General features: G+C 58.5%; 3 protein-coding genes across 5 annotated transcripts; 2 read left to right on the forward strand and 1 right to left on the reverse strand.

Moving 5' to 3' along the window:
* Nucleotides 1-39: 39 nt before the first annotated feature.
* RAX2 (retina and anterior neural fold homeobox 2) lies at nt 40-6,668 on the forward strand. Its single transcript, XM_072947968.1, has 3 exons — nt 40-2,344; nt 3,090-3,333; nt 3,943-6,668. Exons 1-3 carry the CDS (start codon nt 1,950-1,952, stop codon nt 4,279-4,281), a joined length of 978 nt encoding a protein of 325 aa, XP_072804069.1. The 5' UTR covers nt 40-1,949; the 3' UTR covers nt 4,282-6,668.
* A 128-nt stretch (nt 6,669-6,796) lies between these two features.
* Nucleotides 6,797-8,637, reverse strand: MRPL54 (mitochondrial ribosomal protein L54). The gene is made up of 3 exons (XM_006206396.4): nt 8,493-8,637; nt 7,690-7,855; nt 6,797-7,101 (listed from the first exon to the last, which is right to left on the reverse strand). Exons 1-3 carry the CDS (start codon nt 8,608-8,610, stop codon nt 6,969-6,971), a joined length of 417 nt encoding a protein of 138 aa, XP_006206458.1. The 5' UTR covers nt 8,611-8,637; the 3' UTR covers nt 6,797-6,968.
* Nucleotides 8,638-9,444: 807 nt separating this feature from the next.
* APBA3 (amyloid beta precursor protein binding family A member 3) lies at nt 9,445-16,013 on the forward strand. Of its 3 annotated transcripts, none has more exons than XM_006206397.4 (11): nt 9,445-9,585; nt 10,212-10,808; nt 10,897-10,936; nt 13,256-13,401; nt 13,532-13,618; nt 13,717-13,878; nt 14,202-14,381; nt 14,499-14,711; nt 15,350-15,469; nt 15,556-15,696; nt 15,787-16,013. In XM_006206397.4, exons 2-11 carry the CDS (start codon nt 10,239-10,241, stop codon nt 15,856-15,858), a joined length of 1,731 nt encoding a protein of 576 aa, XP_006206459.1. In that variant the 5' UTR covers nt 9,445-9,585; nt 10,212-10,238; the 3' UTR covers nt 15,859-16,013. The 3 variants fall into 3 exon arrangements, with proteins under 3 accessions (XP_006206459.1, XP_072804077.1, XP_072804076.1); XM_072947976.1 differs by lacking the exon at nt 9,445-9,585 and adding an exon at nt 9,602-9,639; XM_072947975.1 differs by lacking the exon at nt 9,445-9,585 and adding an exon at nt 9,667-9,989.
* Nucleotides 16,014-16,026: the final 13 nt, after the last annotated feature.

Below are 16,026 nucleotides of genomic sequence, written 5' to 3' on the forward strand. Positions count from 1 at the left end.
CACCGAGCTAGTACCCTGCAGCCCTTGAGGACATACATTTCCCTGGGGATGGAGCCAGGAAACCCCCAGGGATCCAGAGCCCCCTGTGGACCCACTTGCCATCATGCACAGATTCTCCACTGCACACCACTTGTGGGCGCCATATTCAGTGGTGAGGACCCCACCCTAAGCCCTCGGGGGGTCCCAGTTGCAAAGGGCCATGAGAGAGTGCCAGCGGCCACAGAGGTCTAAGCTCCCTGTGCTGGCATCCTCTTCTGTCCCCAGCCCTGGCCCCTCAGAGAGGGTGTATAGAAGCCCAGGGAGGGCCTGCCACTGCTGTGGTGTCCCCTCCTGGGGACACTCCTGTGTGGCCTCCCGTATCCCCCACCTGTCACGACCTAACAGCCTGACCCAGTAACTCCAGGGGCACGCTTGCTGAAACACGCCAGCCGCAAGGCCTGTCCTCAGGCCCCGCCCCTCCTGTCCTCTCCCGTGTGGGCCTGGGGCTCTGGGCTTTCAGCCCAGCTTCCAGTCCTGGCGACCCCCTGGCTGCGTGGCCCACTGCCTCGGACTGAGGGTGTATCTGGGATGAGGGACACGAGTGCTAATCTTGCCGTGTTCTGGGCAAACCGAGGGGGCAGTCCCCCTCCCTGAGTCCCAGCAGCCTCCTCTATGATCAGGCGTGAGGACTCCGAAGGCTCACACCAGTGAAGGGCTGAGTGCATACAGCTGGTGCTCAGTTATTGCTGTGATTGTCAACCACTCCCTCTCTGACGTTCCCAACCAGCCAGCCTCTAGGATGCCTGGGTGTGGGTGGGGGGGTCTTTGGCCAGATGGGCATGGCCGCCACTCCAGGACCCCCTGATCTATGAGGGGCTTTCAGGCCACAGCACATGCTCCCAGCTCGGCTGACCCACCTCTGCCCCAGCTGAGCCAGAGAAAGTCTCGGCATCACGCTGACTTGCAGTGCCCTTGAGCCCCACCACCCTCGGGCCTCAGTTTCCCCACCGACACCTGAAGGGGTTTAGCGGCTTTTCCTGGGGTAGAAATAACAGGTGGGAGGCTGGAGGGGCTGAGAGTGGCCTGGCCCCCCTGATCCAGCTGGAGGGGGCCACCTGTGCCCGTGGCCCCGCACCACCCCGGCCCGCCCCTAATCCGGCCCTCTAAGCTGACACAGCGTCTGAACCTTCAGCTGCATCCTGCTAAGTCGCCAAAGCCCCCCACGCCCAACACCCGGATCCCTCCTGCACCTCGTAACCCACCTGGGGCCAGTTAGCCAGCTGGGGCCTGAGACCAGAGCAGCTCGTCAGCATTTTAAAGTGATGAAGCAATTAGGGAATTACCTCCCCCGACACCACAGGCATTGCTCCCCTGTCCACAGCCCACCTTACAGACCAGGCAGCTGAGACCTAGAGGGGCCCCAGGGGGCCTCTTGAAACGGCTGCCCCTTGAACCTGGTCTCCCTGCCCCGCTCACCCCTCGGGCGTTAATTCTCCTCCTGGTTGAAGGCCTCTGGACTCTACCGCCAACTCCTCTAGGGCCTGCACTGTGTGTGTGTGTGTGTGTACCCACTTGTCCTGCAAACAGGGGCCTGGGTATACCTGCGCCGCCTCCTCAAACTTTCTCCTCCTCCCCCGGAATTGCCCTCCTGTCCCCATCTCCCCGCACCTTGCCCTGACCAGGCCTCTGGCCTTCTCCTGGCCTTCCATCTTGCCCACAATAGATGCTCATCGAAAATGCCATCTGTGCCCCTTCCCTGCTCCACAACCTCCAATGGCTCCCCAGTACTATCTCCTTCATACCCAGTCTTGTCCAGAATTTACAGTCTTTCACTCCATCTCCCATTCTGATCACCTTCCTTAAAAGACCAACCTTCCCCCATTCCCCGCTTGAGTTTTCTCCCCAGGCTTCTGCACCTGACATGCTACATTCTACTCACGTAGTTGCAGATTGTCTTTGTCCCCACTAGGATGCCAGCTCCAAGATTTGGGTCTGCTTTGTTTACTGCTGTGAATAGCACCTGGGATATGGTAAGCTCACTTAAGTGTTTATTGAGTGACTCAAAAGTGAACTTCTGTTCTTGCCCCAAAACCCAGCTAAAATGCCCTAAACTCCTTGCCTTGCACAATGTCCAGGGGAGCCAACTGGAATTGCCTTCATCTCTGGGAACCTCAGTTTCCCCAACCCCTGCTGACAGCTGTGAATCTAAGAGGGCCTTTTTCTCACCCCAGATGATAAAAAACAGTCACAGTGGGCGTTCTTTAAGCACTCACTGTCTGCCAGTCACTGTGCAGTGCTCTTTCATCAGTTCATTGAGTCCCTGTGAGAGCCCCATGGAGCAAGTTCTGTTGTTTTACCCCATGGGGTAAGTTCTAGCTGTTTTACAGCTGGGAAAATTGAGGCCCAAAGAGGGGAGGCTCTTGTGGATGTCCTACAGTGAGGGGTGGCAGACCCAGGCTGCCGGTGTCCCTCCAACCCCTGGAGCCCCAGCCCTCTGCCGCCCAGCCCTCCTGCTGTGGCTCAGAGCAGCCAGCACCTGGGTGGGAGGGGCCACCTCAATTAATCACCTCGCTAATCCTCCCTACCGCCTGGCCCCAACCCCCTTGGGTCTGGCTGGGCCAGGCCCGCAGCTGACACGGCGCTCAGCCCGCGGGGGCCGTTGGAGGGGCTGCTGGGGGCGGTGAGCACTGGGCAGGTGGGCACAGGTGGGCCTGGGTGGGAGTTGGGGGCACAGAGAGCCCCCTAGGGCAGATGTCTTGGGAGTAAGGAAGTGTTCCCTGGGGCAGTGGCCCAGCTCCTGCCTTCCTGGGGGTCCTAGACCCAGAGACAGAGATAAAGGGAGATAAAGGCAGTCAGGGAGGGCTCCAGAGAGAAAGAGAAATAGAGGTGGCGGGGCAGAGACACAGAGAAAAGTAATCAGAACAGAAGGAAGTGGACACGGAGAGAGAGAATCCAAGATGGACAGAGAGACTAGGGAGGCAGAATGAACGCAGGACCCAGCAAGGGGAGGAGCCCCTCCACATCTCACCCCACACCCAGCAGGGGCTGGGGGCTCCCCTGCCCTCCCAGCTGCAGTCCCTCCTGTCTCACCACCATCTGTCCTGCTGCAGTCCCGCCAGGTGGGGGCGAGGAGGCACCATGTTCCTGAGCCCGGGAGAGGGGCCGGCGGCTGAGGGCGGGGGGCCGGGGCCAGGGGAGGAGACCCCCAAGAAGAAGCACCGGAGGAACCGCACGACCTTCACCACCTATCAGCTGCACCAGCTGGAGCGGGCATTCGAGGCCTCCCACTACCCGGACGTTTACAGCCGCGAGGAGCTGGCAGCCAAGGTGCACCTGCCCGAGGTGCGCGTGCAGGTGAGGATACCCCCTAACAAGCTGGGGGGGAGCCAGTGCCAGATAATGGACCCTCCCAGTGCATGGGAACGCTTCCTGGAAGATGGGATGTGGGACTGGGGCCTTGATGTTTAAGTAGGAGTTTGCCAATTAGAAAGAAGGAAGGGCATTTTTCTAGGCATCTAGAACAGTATGTGCAAAGATGTGGAGGGGTTAAATTGGAGGCATTTCCTTAGAGCTGGGTGTGAGGCAGGTGGAAGGGGAGGTGAAGAAAGAGCTTGTGAAGGGCCTCAAATGCCAAGCTCAGTGGCTGAGCCTTTGTGCCCAGGGCCAGGAGAGACCAGGGAGGAGGCCACGGGGCCTGAGGAGGCCTGGACAAAGAGAAAGACAAGGAGAGGTTGGATTCAGAAAAGTCTTCGAGGCTGATCTGATAGGGGCCAAGAGGTAGCAATCATTCTCTCAAAACAGTCATCTCCTTAAGGCAGGTAACAAGATACGCTGGCACTGCAACAGGTGGGAGTCAGGTTAGACAGCAGGAAGAACTCCGAGAGGCTGGGGGCCCAGACAGGGAGAGTGGGCTCACCTCTCCCCACAGCCCTGAGCTGGGAGCACCTCTCTTGCTGCCCCCAGGTGTGGTTCCAGAACCGTCGGGCCAAGTGGCGCCGCCAGGAGCGTCTGGAGTCAGGTTCCGGGACCGTGGCAGCCCCAAGGCTCCCTGAGGCCCCAGCACTGCCCTTTGCCCGCTCTCCTGCCATGCCACTGCCCCTGGAGCCCTGGCTGGGCCCTGCGCCCCCCGCCGTGCCAGGCCTCCCGTGCCTCCTGGGCCCGGGCCCGGGGCTGCAGGGGTCCTTCGGGCCCCATGCCTTTGGTCCAGCCTTCACAGACAGCTTCACCCTGGAGGAAGCATCCCTGCGGCTGCTGGCCAAGGAGCACGCGCAGGCTCTGGACAGGGCCTGGCCGTCAGCCTGAGCCTGGTGCCTGCCCAGCCCTCCCACCTCAGCCTGTCTGTGGCCACCCACATTGGGTCCCCCACCCCACCATCACCTCCTTCCCCTGCCTTGCAGGGGAACTGGCACACAGTCTCAGGAAGAAGGTGGCCAAAGGATTCCCAGGCCAGGGGTGCATTCCTGGCCTGGCCTCAGGGAGTCTGTGCCCTTGTGGGGCCTCAGTCTCCCCATCTGTCAAATGAGTGAGGGTGGCGTGGATTCTGAGGTTCTTAGACTGTAAGGCTGCAATCAGAAGCCACTAGGATGTTAATTCTGTGAGCTGATGAAACTAAATCCCTCTGCCTGCTCCTAATCTTCCAACAGCCGAGCCACCCTGACTCTCAGAGCCTCGCTCCGAGAAACGCCAGCAGTAGCAGCTCCTGTTCAACCCGCCTCCTTTCACTGTGTGCTCCCAGTGTGCCCAGAGCTTTACCCCATGACGGGGCGCGGCCATCAGCCCCATCTTGCAGCAGAGGAAATTGAGGCCCAGAGAGGTGAAGCCAGTTTCCTGGGGCCACACAGCCAGGACAGGGTGGAGCTGCTCTCAAACTCGTTGCCTGACTCCATTGCCCCAGGCGCCATGCTGGACCCAGGCCAGGTGCTAATCGGGGACTCAGGTAGCGGCAGGCTGACGCTGGGTGAATACTGTCTGTCCCTGCTCTCCCCATTTATCGAAGTACGGCTTATGTGCCTACTGACCATTGCCCCCTTCATGTCTCCCAGCCCACTGATGGTGGGTTGGGGCCCTGGTCCAACCCAACCGTGTCTCCCCAGGGATCATGAAGGCATGATGGCCACTCTCCCAGGCCTGAGCTGGACGCCGGAATAAGGCTGTTGGGGAACAAGGAATGGGGTATTACTGGTGCCTAGGGCTGGCAGTGAGATGGGGCAGCCCAGGTCAGGACAGGAAGGGGGCGTGGACAGGGCAGCACTCCACCTTCTCCAGGCTCTGTCCACAGAGTGACCACAGGCCCTGGGAGGTTCCAAGAATTTCACACCTGGGTCACCTGCCCACTGGGGCTCACAGCTCATCCCGAACTTCCGATGGCACCTCACACGTGAACCCGTGAACCCATGAACCCGTGAGCCTGGCAGCCCCTGAGGCAGCCAGGTCACCCCCTCCGCCCAGCCATTTATCCACCCATCCAGTATGCAGTGGGGATGCGACCGGGAACAAGGCAGAGAAAACCCCTGCCCTAATGGAGCTGCCACTCCAGGAGAGACAAGAAGCATGATTTTAAAAGTAAACAAGTAAAACATGGAACGCCTGCTGGTGTAAGTGCTGGGGGGCAAATAAAACCAGGAGGGGCTGCCAGGAGTGTGTGGCAGGGTTGCAGTTTAAAAGGGTAGTCAGGGGAGGCCTCACGAAGGTGACATCAGAGCAGAGACCTGGAGATGAAAAGAGGGAGCCATGGGAGCACCTGAGGGAAGAGCTACCCAGGCGAAGGGCACAGCACATGCAAAGGCCCTGGGGCAGCACCGTGCCTGGCATGTTGGGAGAAGAGCGAGGAGGCCTATGGCCATTACAACTTTGGTTTCTACCCTGAGAGCCATGGGGAACCACAGGAGGGTTGGGACACTCCGCCTGCCCAGAGCAGGCCACCGGGAGGGCAGGTGTGCGGTAATCCGCCTGGCAGAGTCCTCCTAAGCGGATGAAAGCTCTCATTTTCCTAGGACCAGGCAGAACTAGCCCCAGGGACCCTGCCCTCCCCCATCTGTCCAGCTCTTGGACAGAGGGGCCTGGAGGGTGAAGGAGCCCTAGTCCAGCCCCTACGCAGGTGCCTACCAAGGAGACGGCACGGCATGGGGGTGGGGCCCTGGCACCGTGTCTGTGTGTCCTCTAGCTTCCTCCAATGGTCAGCACCAGTGACGGTGGACAGGAGGATGGTGGGTAAACCCAGGTCCCTCGGCTCAAGAGATTGGCCAGTGAAGATAACCCCTGTGACTTCGGTGTGAAGGGAAGGGCAGCCCCTTCCCTCTGGCTGGGCTTGCTGCGCTGGGTAGGAAGTTTCAGCCAGGGGTTCTGGAACCACCTCTGCCCAGGGGAACTATCCACTTTAAAAGGACCTAGAAGTGGAGAGAGCCACACCACTGAATACTGAAGCAACTGGATCCAGCTATGCCTGAAGCCAGAACCTACCCCTGGACATTTCAGCTTTTGAAGCTCACAAAGATTCTTTTCTGCTCTGGATGACTTGGTTCAGGTGTGAGTACACTGCAGCCAAGAGAGGCTTGGCAGAAAAGCCTGCCCTCGAGGACAGAGATCAGAGCCTCCTGGGCAGTGCTGGAATTTGAAGAATCAGGGTGAGAAGCCCAGTGAGGACCGGAGATAAAGATGAACCTGCAGAAGCCCAGCTGATCACTGGGGGTGGAGGCTGGGCCATGGAACCACTGGGTCTGAAGTGCTCCCCTACCCGCTGCCCGCCCCAGGTCCCTCCTGGCCCCAGTGTCAGACAATACCCAGAAGCATCCCAGGCCTGCGAACAGTCGCCCTGAAGTCTTTATTGGCCCCCAGAAGTCTTTATTGGCCCCCAGGACCCTGATCCAGCCTCTCTGTGGGGGCCCCCCAAGAACCCTAGTGATGGGGTCTCCTTTGTTCTCTGAAAAGTCTGTTTTTTTCTGGAAAATAAAAAGTCCTTGGAGGGTCAAGGTGCTCCGGTCCCTCCCCTGCTAGAACTTCTGGTTCTTGCTCAGCCGGTTGTGACGCCAGATGTTGTGTTTCCGCAGCAACCGCCAGTACTCCCGGGTCTCAGGGTCCAGCTCCTCCAGCTTCTTGGGGGGACCCACGTTCATCTGGAACAGCCTGGTAGGGTGTGGGCAGGAGTCAGGGTTGCAGAGCAGCCCCCTGCAGCTCCCCTGCCCCAGGAATCCTGGGTAGAGGAAACAGCAGGACTGGGTCCCACAGTGGCTGCAGGGTCTCAGGACAGTCCTCCCCACCCTTGGTCGGGTCTCTGGCTATGGAACAGGGGGGCCTCCCCCCGTCCCAGTGGTGCTGAGGTGGGCACACGCCAAGCCTTCTGCCTCCTGGCCATCGTCCATGCTGCATTGCCCACCTGGAATGCCCACTCAACCCACTAAACCTCCCCCAGCTTGAAGGATGGCACGTGCCAATGGCTTGCGTGTCCTGCCACTGCTCTCCCTGCAGCCCCGCTGAGGGCTGTGCTCCATCAAGTTCCTGCTGTCTCCCTCTACTTTCCACCTTGCCCCTGCTGTTTCATTAACACACCAGGTACAGACCGTTGCACTGGTTGTTCCCACCCACCTCTGAAGCTCTGTCCACCCACTCAGGTGTTGACTCATGCAGCACCTCCCCAAGGTGATCAGATTTGATCAGTCAGGACCTCCTCACCCAGTCGCTGGCTCTCCCAGTTCTCTGGCCTGGCACACTCACCACTCCGGGTACTCGGCGTTCGGCTTCAAGACCACATCCTGGCCCTCCTTGTAGATGTTGACACCCATGGCGTGCGTGGTGAGCCGGACGGGGTCTGTACACACTTCTGGGTCTTTCAGAGCCTCACTGACCACACCGCCTTTGCCTCCTTTACCACCCTTAATGACTGCGGTGGGGGAGAGTCATTTTAGCCCAGCCCCACCCTCGGGAGGCCAGCTTTCCCCTTTTGCCCTTTCTGACCCTGCCTGCTGCATTCAAAATGATTTAAAGTGGGACCAAGCTATTCCTTTTCAATTCTGTTTTCAGTCCTTCCGTTTATCTCACGGAGAAAGCCTCCACTGCCTGCTCTGTCTTCAAAATCTCACGTTTGCCAATTCCCTCCCTTTCAACGAAAGAGATCAGGCAAGGCTGCATCCAGAGAAAATTTAAATAACCCTGTTTTGGTTTTAATACTGAGGTGGGGCCCACTGACTCCCCGAGTTTCTGGTGGTAACACGCCAAAGGTAACAGTGATTTGGAGGCAGAAATGAGATTGGGACCCAAGTTCGTGACCTAGTCTCTACACCGGGAAGGAAAAAAAAAAAGGAAGCTACGCAGTGAAGCGCAAGCGCGCTAACCCGCACCATCGCTGGCGCATGCGCAATTGAGTCCAATCGGCTTCCGTCCTTCAAACTGCGCCTGCGCCGTTTAAAGTCCACCTCAACGCATGCGCGCTGACTCTAAGGCGCAACTCTCCAACCAGCGCTTGCGCACTCCTCTATGTCCCTACTGTTCCCATCTAGTTCTCTCTTAACACAGCTTACCGGGTCTCTTGGCATAATCTCGTACATGGAGTCTCCCAGGAGTGGCAGGGTCCGGGAGCTCCCGGGCCCGCCAACCGGCCCAGCTCCGGGTAGCCCCGATGAGGCGTCGGGCCGCCATGACGTACGCCGGCTGCCTGCACGTGCACGTTTCCGGAATACGTCAGCGGCCAAGGGGTACTTGGGAGTTGTAGGCTCCTAGAGATTTATGGGAAATGTAGTACTCCGGCCTTAGGCATACATTTATTTTGAGTTCTTTAAACTTGCACAGATACTCTCGGTTGCTGTATGAGGCGACTTCCAAAGGATGTTTCATTGACTTCTTGCCCTTCTTCAGTTACTTATCAATTAAGTATCACACCTTATGCACTCCTGAGTCTATTCTGTGAGCAATTATTGAAAAAGTCAAAATAAGAAACGCTATCACGTATTAGACTCATTATATTCCAAGTCTATCGCTAAATCCGTAACCAGCTCGATTTCGTTTAATCTTCCCAATTACGAAGTAGGTATTGTCACTATCCCCAGTTTACAACTGAGGAAGTCAGAAATTCAGGGAGGGAAAGTTAAGCCAGGAGAGCCATTCGGCCTCCCTACTGTGTGCCACACCGGAAGTCAGTGTACAAAAGGTTCCCACGCCGCTTCCGGTCCCTGGAGTCGCTAGAGTACCTCTTTCACCTCCCGTATTTTTCTCCAGTCCCATTTCTTCCCATCTGCCGTCCCTTGGAATAATGACCACAGCCGTAGCAGACGAGCAGTGATTTTTAACCCCATTTTGAACTTGAGGAACCAGGCTCAGAGGCCCGCTCGGGCTTTCACTCCGCGTAAATGGAGACCCGGGATTCGAACTTACGATCCCAACATGTAGGGCACCCCGCCCCCCCACGGCCCACGGCGCGGAAGCTGGCTGGGAGAACTACATTTCCCGGCAAGGCCCCGCGAGCGTGCGCATGCCCAGTGGTTCAGGAACGGGGCGAGGACAGATCTACCTGCGCCCCTGCCAGGAATTGGCGAAAGTGGGCGAGCGGCAGGACCAGACTAGTCCCGGCTCGGGGTCCTGGAGTCCGCGCAGATTGAGGCCACCTCGGTTTGGGAAGTGAGTGTCCCGGCGGGGCAGAGCGGGTTCAGCGGCCGGCACCGGAGGTCACGGGTCTGAAGTCTTAAGTCTGGGGTCTTAACTCTTAGCTTTAGGCTTGAGTTGTGTCGTCAGGCTGGGTCTGATGTTCTTGTCTGAGTCGGTCGATGTTGACTGTGGCGTTGAAAGTTTTGAGATGAGGGTCCGCTTTTTGGCATCTTGGTGCTCTAGTATTAAGTCTGAAGTTCTGAGTCTAAAGTCTTGGACGAGGTCTTGAGTCCCAGGTCTCGGGGACCTACATCTGCCAGGTCTGTATCGTCAAGATGTGTCTTCAACCTGGATCCACGTCCCAGGGGAGGAAGACTTGGAAGAACCAGGCCTGGGGTGAACAGGGTCTGCGAATGGGGAGAGATCTGGGGTGACAGGTACAGGGGAATCCCCTGGGATTTGGAGCCCCGGGAAGCCACTGCCTTACAATTTCTCATTCTGCGCCACAGTTTCCTCGTCTGGGAAATGGGGATCATGACAGAGCCTTCCTTGCAGTGTGTGACAGGGATTCAGTTATGTGTCCTGTATGAATAGCATCCAGCTAGAACCTGGTACCAAGTTGGCCTCCAGGAAATCTCATCTTTTATTCTCTCTTTCAGATGCTGGCTTGAGCCAGGAGTCCAGGCATGGAATTTTTGACAGCCCCCCAACTCCCTCCAGGACCTCCAGCCATGGACTTGGAGGAGCCCAGGGACACACTTTCAGCCTCTCAGGACCTCACCCCTGATTGCCAGTGGGACCCAGCGCCAGGAGGCCCTGGCAGCCTAAGTCAAATGGAACTTGACGGGCCAAATATTCAGGACCTGGTGCAACAGTTTGAAGCTCTGCCGAGTGATCTGGTGGGCCTGTCCCCAGATGGACCTCCGTGTCCCCTGCACATTGCCACTGGCCATGGCCTGGCCCCACAGGACATCACTGATGCCCATGGGCTCTTGTCCGCCGAGGCCGGCCGGGACGACTTGCTGAGCCTTTTGCAGCAAGATGAGTGCTCTCCTCCCCAGTCGTGCCCCACGGAACCTCCGGACCCTGCTCCTCGCCTGTTGCAGCCTCCTGAGGACCCAGAGGGCGATGCTGGCCCCCCAGAGTGGGCAGAGGGGGCCTCGGCCGAGCGGGGTGGCAGCTCAAGCAGCTCCCCAGAACCCTGGCTGGAGACAGTACCTCTGGTGGCTCCTGAAGAGTCACCTGCCACTGCCCAGGTAGAGCCCACCCCACACTCCAGGCTGCCTCCACTGCCGGGAGCCAAGCAGGCGGACTCAGGCCTGCCCCTCTTCTGTCTTCTTCCAGAGCTCCGAGACCCTGGCTTCATACCCTGCCCTCCGGGAGGGTGAGTGTGCCGCCCACCCTGGCCCCAGGGACTCAGGGGTTTCACAACAGCCTGACTCAAGCTCCCAAAATCTGGCACAGTTTGCCAGTAAAGAGTTGCTTCTAGAGAGGCTCTGAAGTTGGTTTCGAGTAGGTTCCAGAGACAGTCTGGAGAACATTTGAGAATGAGTAGGGGGTGGTAGGGCAGGCTTGGTAAACTGTAGCACTTAATTCTAGAGCGAGGCTTAGCACATTACCATCCGTGGGCCAAACCCAGCCTGCAGCCTGTTCTGGGATGTCTTCTGAGCTAAGGTTGCTTCTGTATTTTTAAATGGTGGAAAACAGTTAGGAATATTTCCTGACATGTGAGAATGATAGGCAGCTCAAAAGTCCGTGTCCACAAAGTTTTATCGGGACAGAGTCGCGCCCACCCGTTCACTTGTCCATGGCAGCTTTCCTGCTACAGCAGTCGCGCTGAAGAGCTGCGACAGAGACCTTGTAGCCTGTAAAGTGTTGACCGTTTGGCCCTTTGCAGAAAAGTTTGCCAGGCTGCCTTCAAGGCATGAGAAGAACCGTTCTGGCCACCTGGAATGTTCTAGACTTTCCCCCCCAAAACTACCTGAGGCTCTAGATCAAAGAACAAGTTTTGTGGCTGTGGGAAAGGGAGCAGGTTTGGACTTTTAGTTCCAAGAGGTTCTAGAGTCATGGGTGGAGCTCTGACTCGCTCAGGTAGCTCCAGAACCTGGCACTTTGCCTGGGGCTCTAGATTAAAGTGACCGGGCTGACGAGGGTGTTTTGGAGTGGTGGACAGAGCTGCCGGGTTCTGCTCAGATGGGAAGTCCTAGAACCATGGAGTGAATAAAATTTATTTCTGCTTCTCAACCATGAGGAGCTGTACTGAACAGAGCTGTCCAGTTTTAGAGTCATCAGAAAGTTCTAGAGCTATATGATAGAAATATGATTTGGGCCACATGTCACTTGGAATTTTTTTAGTTATCCACATTAAAAAAACACTTAATAACATATTAATTAGCCCAGTATATATAAAATACTACTTCTATATAGAATCAACATTTTACAATTATTTTACATTATTTTCATATGAGGGCTTCGAAACCCATCGTGCATCTGGTACAGCGCATCTCAGTCCAGACCAGCCAGATTTCAAGTGCAAAATACCCACATGCATCTGGTGGCTACCGTAGTGGGTGGTGAAGTTCTAGGACGCCATAGTAGCCTTATCTGTTGTTCTGGAATGCTTAGATCATGAAGCGCAGTGGGCAGAGCTGGCTGGCATTTAAGTTCACAGGGATATGGTTTAATTTCCTGGGATCTATACCTGTGGTTCTGAACCAAAAAGCAATAGCGATGGGTTAGAATCTTCTAGAACCACTGGCAGAGCTGTCTGGCTCTAGGTTGCTCAGGGAATTTAGAGCCATGGGGATACGGCTTTCTGCGGTTCTGGGCTGGGTTGGGGGGTTCTGGAACTATAAGCAGCCTTGTTTGTGAACCATTCACATAATTCTTAGAATTACTGGGTGCATCTGCAGTTGTGAATTACTGAGGGGATTCTAGAACCATAGGGAGAGCTTCTCAGTGCTGCCATGATTAAGAAGTTCTAGAACCACAGGGTGAGAAGGTCTAATCCCGGGGTGAGGTAGGTTTCTAGAACCCCTGGCAGAATTCTGTGGTTTGAAACCACAGGAAGTTCTGGAAACATAGCTCAGGAGCCACCAGGATTCTGGACGGTAGGAGAGGTTTAGAAGTGTGGACAGTTGCCTCTTCCTGCTCTTTGGGCAGTTCTGTGACCAGCGGGTAGAGTTCTGTCTGGTCCTGGGCTGCTAGGGGAGAATGCTAGAACAAGGGGCGGAGCTGACTGGCTCTAGATTAGGGGGTTCCAGAACCAGGGAATGGGGTTGATCGTGGTTCTGTAATGGTGCAGGTTTTAGATATGGGACTGGGACTGTCTGGCTCTAGCCTGATCCTGGAATTCTAGAAACACAGGGTGGAGGGGTCTGGAAGCACTAGAGCTATTTTTGGATCTGGCCATGGCTCTGGACACACAGCGGGGTCCTGAAACAGTGCCCTCTGCCTAGGAGACCCCAAGCCATGGGCAGGGCCAACTCTAGACCAACGAGGGCTCCACTCTGTGAGGGCTGAGTCACTGGTCCGTGGTTCTGGAACAGTGGGAGGACCTGTGCAGCCCAGAGTGCTGAGCTGCAGGGTGGAACTCTCTATGCTTCCAGCCCATTTCGGGAGCCAAGACCCTGGGCAGAGCCCACAGCCGGTGGACGAGCCTCGTAGTTCTAGGGGACTGACCTGCCTCTGCTGTCGCCCTCAGTTTCTGGCCCCTGTGACCACGAAGACCTCTTAGACGGTGTCATGTTCGGGGCCAAATACCTGGGCTCCACCCAGCTGGTGTCCGAGCGGAACCCGCCCCCCAGCACGCGCATGGCACAGGCCCAGGAGGCTATGGACCGTGTCAAGGTGAAGCCAGGCGGGCGGGTGGGCGAGCAGGCAGATGGGCCGCAGGCCCAGGTCTTCTGAGGCCCCCAGAGCCTGGTGGGGTAAAAGCTGGGTCTTTGGGGGCCTCCACCTCCCACCCCACCCACTACAGGCTCCAGACGGGGAAACTCAGCCCATGACAGAGGTGGACCTCTTCATCTCCACCAAGAGAGTCAAGGTTCTGATGGCCGACTCCCAGGTATGGGGCGGGCCTGGCCCCTGGGGTGTGAGGGCTCCCCCAAGGTGGGACTGAGCGAGGTCCCCGCAGCCCAGCCTGGTCTCCCCCACCTGCTCCAGGAGGCCCTGATGGACCACGCCCTGCAGACTATCTCCTACATCGCCGACATCGGCAGCGTGCTGGTGCTCATGGCCCGGCGGCGGCTGGCCCAGCGGCCCGCACCCCAGGCCCACGGCCGCCGGCTCTACAAGATGATCTGCCATGTGTTCCACTCTGAGGACGTGAGCAGGGGGCTCCGGTTGTCCTGGGGCTGAGGGGGATGCGGGCCAGCCCCTGCCCTCCTCCAGAGCCACACCTATCACCCCAGCATCCTTCCGCCGTCCCCTCCGAGAGGACCCTGAGCCATATATTCCAAACCTTCCCATAAGACCCTGAGACTGGTGGCCAACTCCCAAAGACCTCCCCGCCCAGGCCTGTCTCCCTTCCCCTCCCCCCGTAGATTCTCAGCTTGGGGGTGGGAGGGTGGGCTCTGGGGGTGTCAGATTAGGGGGGCCTGAAGGAGGTGGGTGGGCCGCCCAGAGAGGTGCCACACCCCTCCCCACAGGCCCAGCTCATCGCTCAGGCCATTGGCCAGGCCTTCGCTATGGCCTACAGCCAGTTCCTGCAGGAAAGCGGGGTGGACCCCAGCCAGGTGGGCACCCAGCAGTGTCAGGGGGCCACAGGCCCTGGCCACCTCCACAATGGGGACCTCGACCACTTCTCCAACAGCGAAAACTGCAGGGAGGTGAGCCAGCAGATCCCCCGACCTGGGCCCGCCAAGGGGCCCTCAGCCCTGCCCCAGCTCCTTCCCACCCACCCCTGTCCCCTCCAAGCGGCCCTCAATCCCTGCCCTCCCCACCAGGTTTGCATCGAGAAACGAAGGGGCGAGGCTCTGGGCGTGGCCCTGGTGGAGTCAGGCTGGGGCTCCTTGCTGCCCACGGCCGTCATTGCCAACCTGCTGCACGGGGGCCCCGCCGAGCGCTCGGGGGCCCTCAGCATCGGGGACCGCATCACCGCCGTCAATGGGACCAGCCTGGTAGGGCTGCCCCTGGCTGCCTGCCAGGCCGCCGTCCGCGTGAGTCCTCCGGGCTGGCAGGGGCACAGGGCCTGCGAGGGCCCCCCAGAGGGCAGGCCTGTGTCCCCAGAGGTCCCTTCCCTGGCCAGGTCTCTGAGGCCCTGTCCCGAAGGGACAGGTAGAGCTTCTAGTCCTGCTCGCTCCTGTGCACTTAAGGAAATTGAGGCTCCGAGAGGGGAAGTCGCTGTTCAGGGAGACCCCACTGGTGCGGGAGCAAGACTGGAACTCGGCAGGCCTTTCCTCTCTTGCTACCACGCAGCGAGCGTGTTCTTGAGTCTTGACTGTATTGCCCAGATGGGGAAACTGAGGCCCAGAGATGAGGAGGGACCTGGCCAGGCCGGAAGGGCAGGTCTGATGTGGTCCCTGCAGCCCATTGCTGAGTGTTTGTAACCCTGCCCCATGGGCATCGCTAGAACCTTGCTTTTGACCTTGAGAAAGTAGGCCCAGGGAGGCAGGGAGGTGAGGCTGCCCGGCTCTGGTCTCTGTTCTTAACCGACTCTCGAGGGGTCTTCTAGACTCTACAGCTTCTGTTTTATGGGTGGGTAAACCGAGGCCCAGGGTGGGCTGCAGCTCAGCAAGAAGTCTGGCAGCCCCCTGCCCGGAGGCCCAGCCAAGCCAACAGCCCCCGACCTGCACAGGAAGTGAAGTCGCAGATGCTGGTGACCCTCAGTATCGTCCACTGCCCACCGGTCACCACGGCCATCATCCGCCGACCCCACGTCCGCGAGCAGCTGGGCTTCTGCGTGGAGGATGGCATCGTGAGCCCCAAGCCCGGGGACCACGTGGGGGCGGGCAGCCCCGATTGTGGCCCCCCTGAGCTTTGTGGCCCTTCCTGTTCCCCCAGATCTGCAGTCTCCTCCGAGGCGGTATCGCCGAGCGCGGGGGTGTCCGCGTGGGGCACCGCATCATTGAGATCAACGGGCAGAGTGTGGTGGCCACGCCGCACGCCCGCATCATCGAGCTTCTCACCGAGGCCCACATTGAGGTTCGAGGCGGTGGGTGGTGGGCGGGCCCTGGGTGGGCGGGGCCTGATGGGAGGAGCCCCCCCCAGCCGCTGCCTCCTCTCTGCCCCCAGGTCCACATCAAGACCATGCCAGCCGCCACCTACCGCCTGCTCACAGGCCAGGAGCAGCCCGTGTACCTGTGATCCGCCACCTACACCCCCACCACTGTGCCTTAGCCCCCACCAGGCCTGGAACTCCATCCACGGACCCTCCTCGGCTGACCAGGGCCCCAAAGGTTTCCTGGTTCTATATTCTATATTATTTTCTGATGGAAAAAATTAAAAGCTTATCAAATGGGCAAGGTTTCGGAT

Source organism: Vicugna pacos, chromosome 22 (genome assembly GCF_048564905.1).
Source record: "Vicugna pacos chromosome 22, VicPac4, whole genome shotgun sequence".
NCBI classification, from domain to species: domain Eukaryota; kingdom Metazoa; phylum Chordata; class Mammalia; order Artiodactyla; family Camelidae; genus Vicugna; species Vicugna pacos.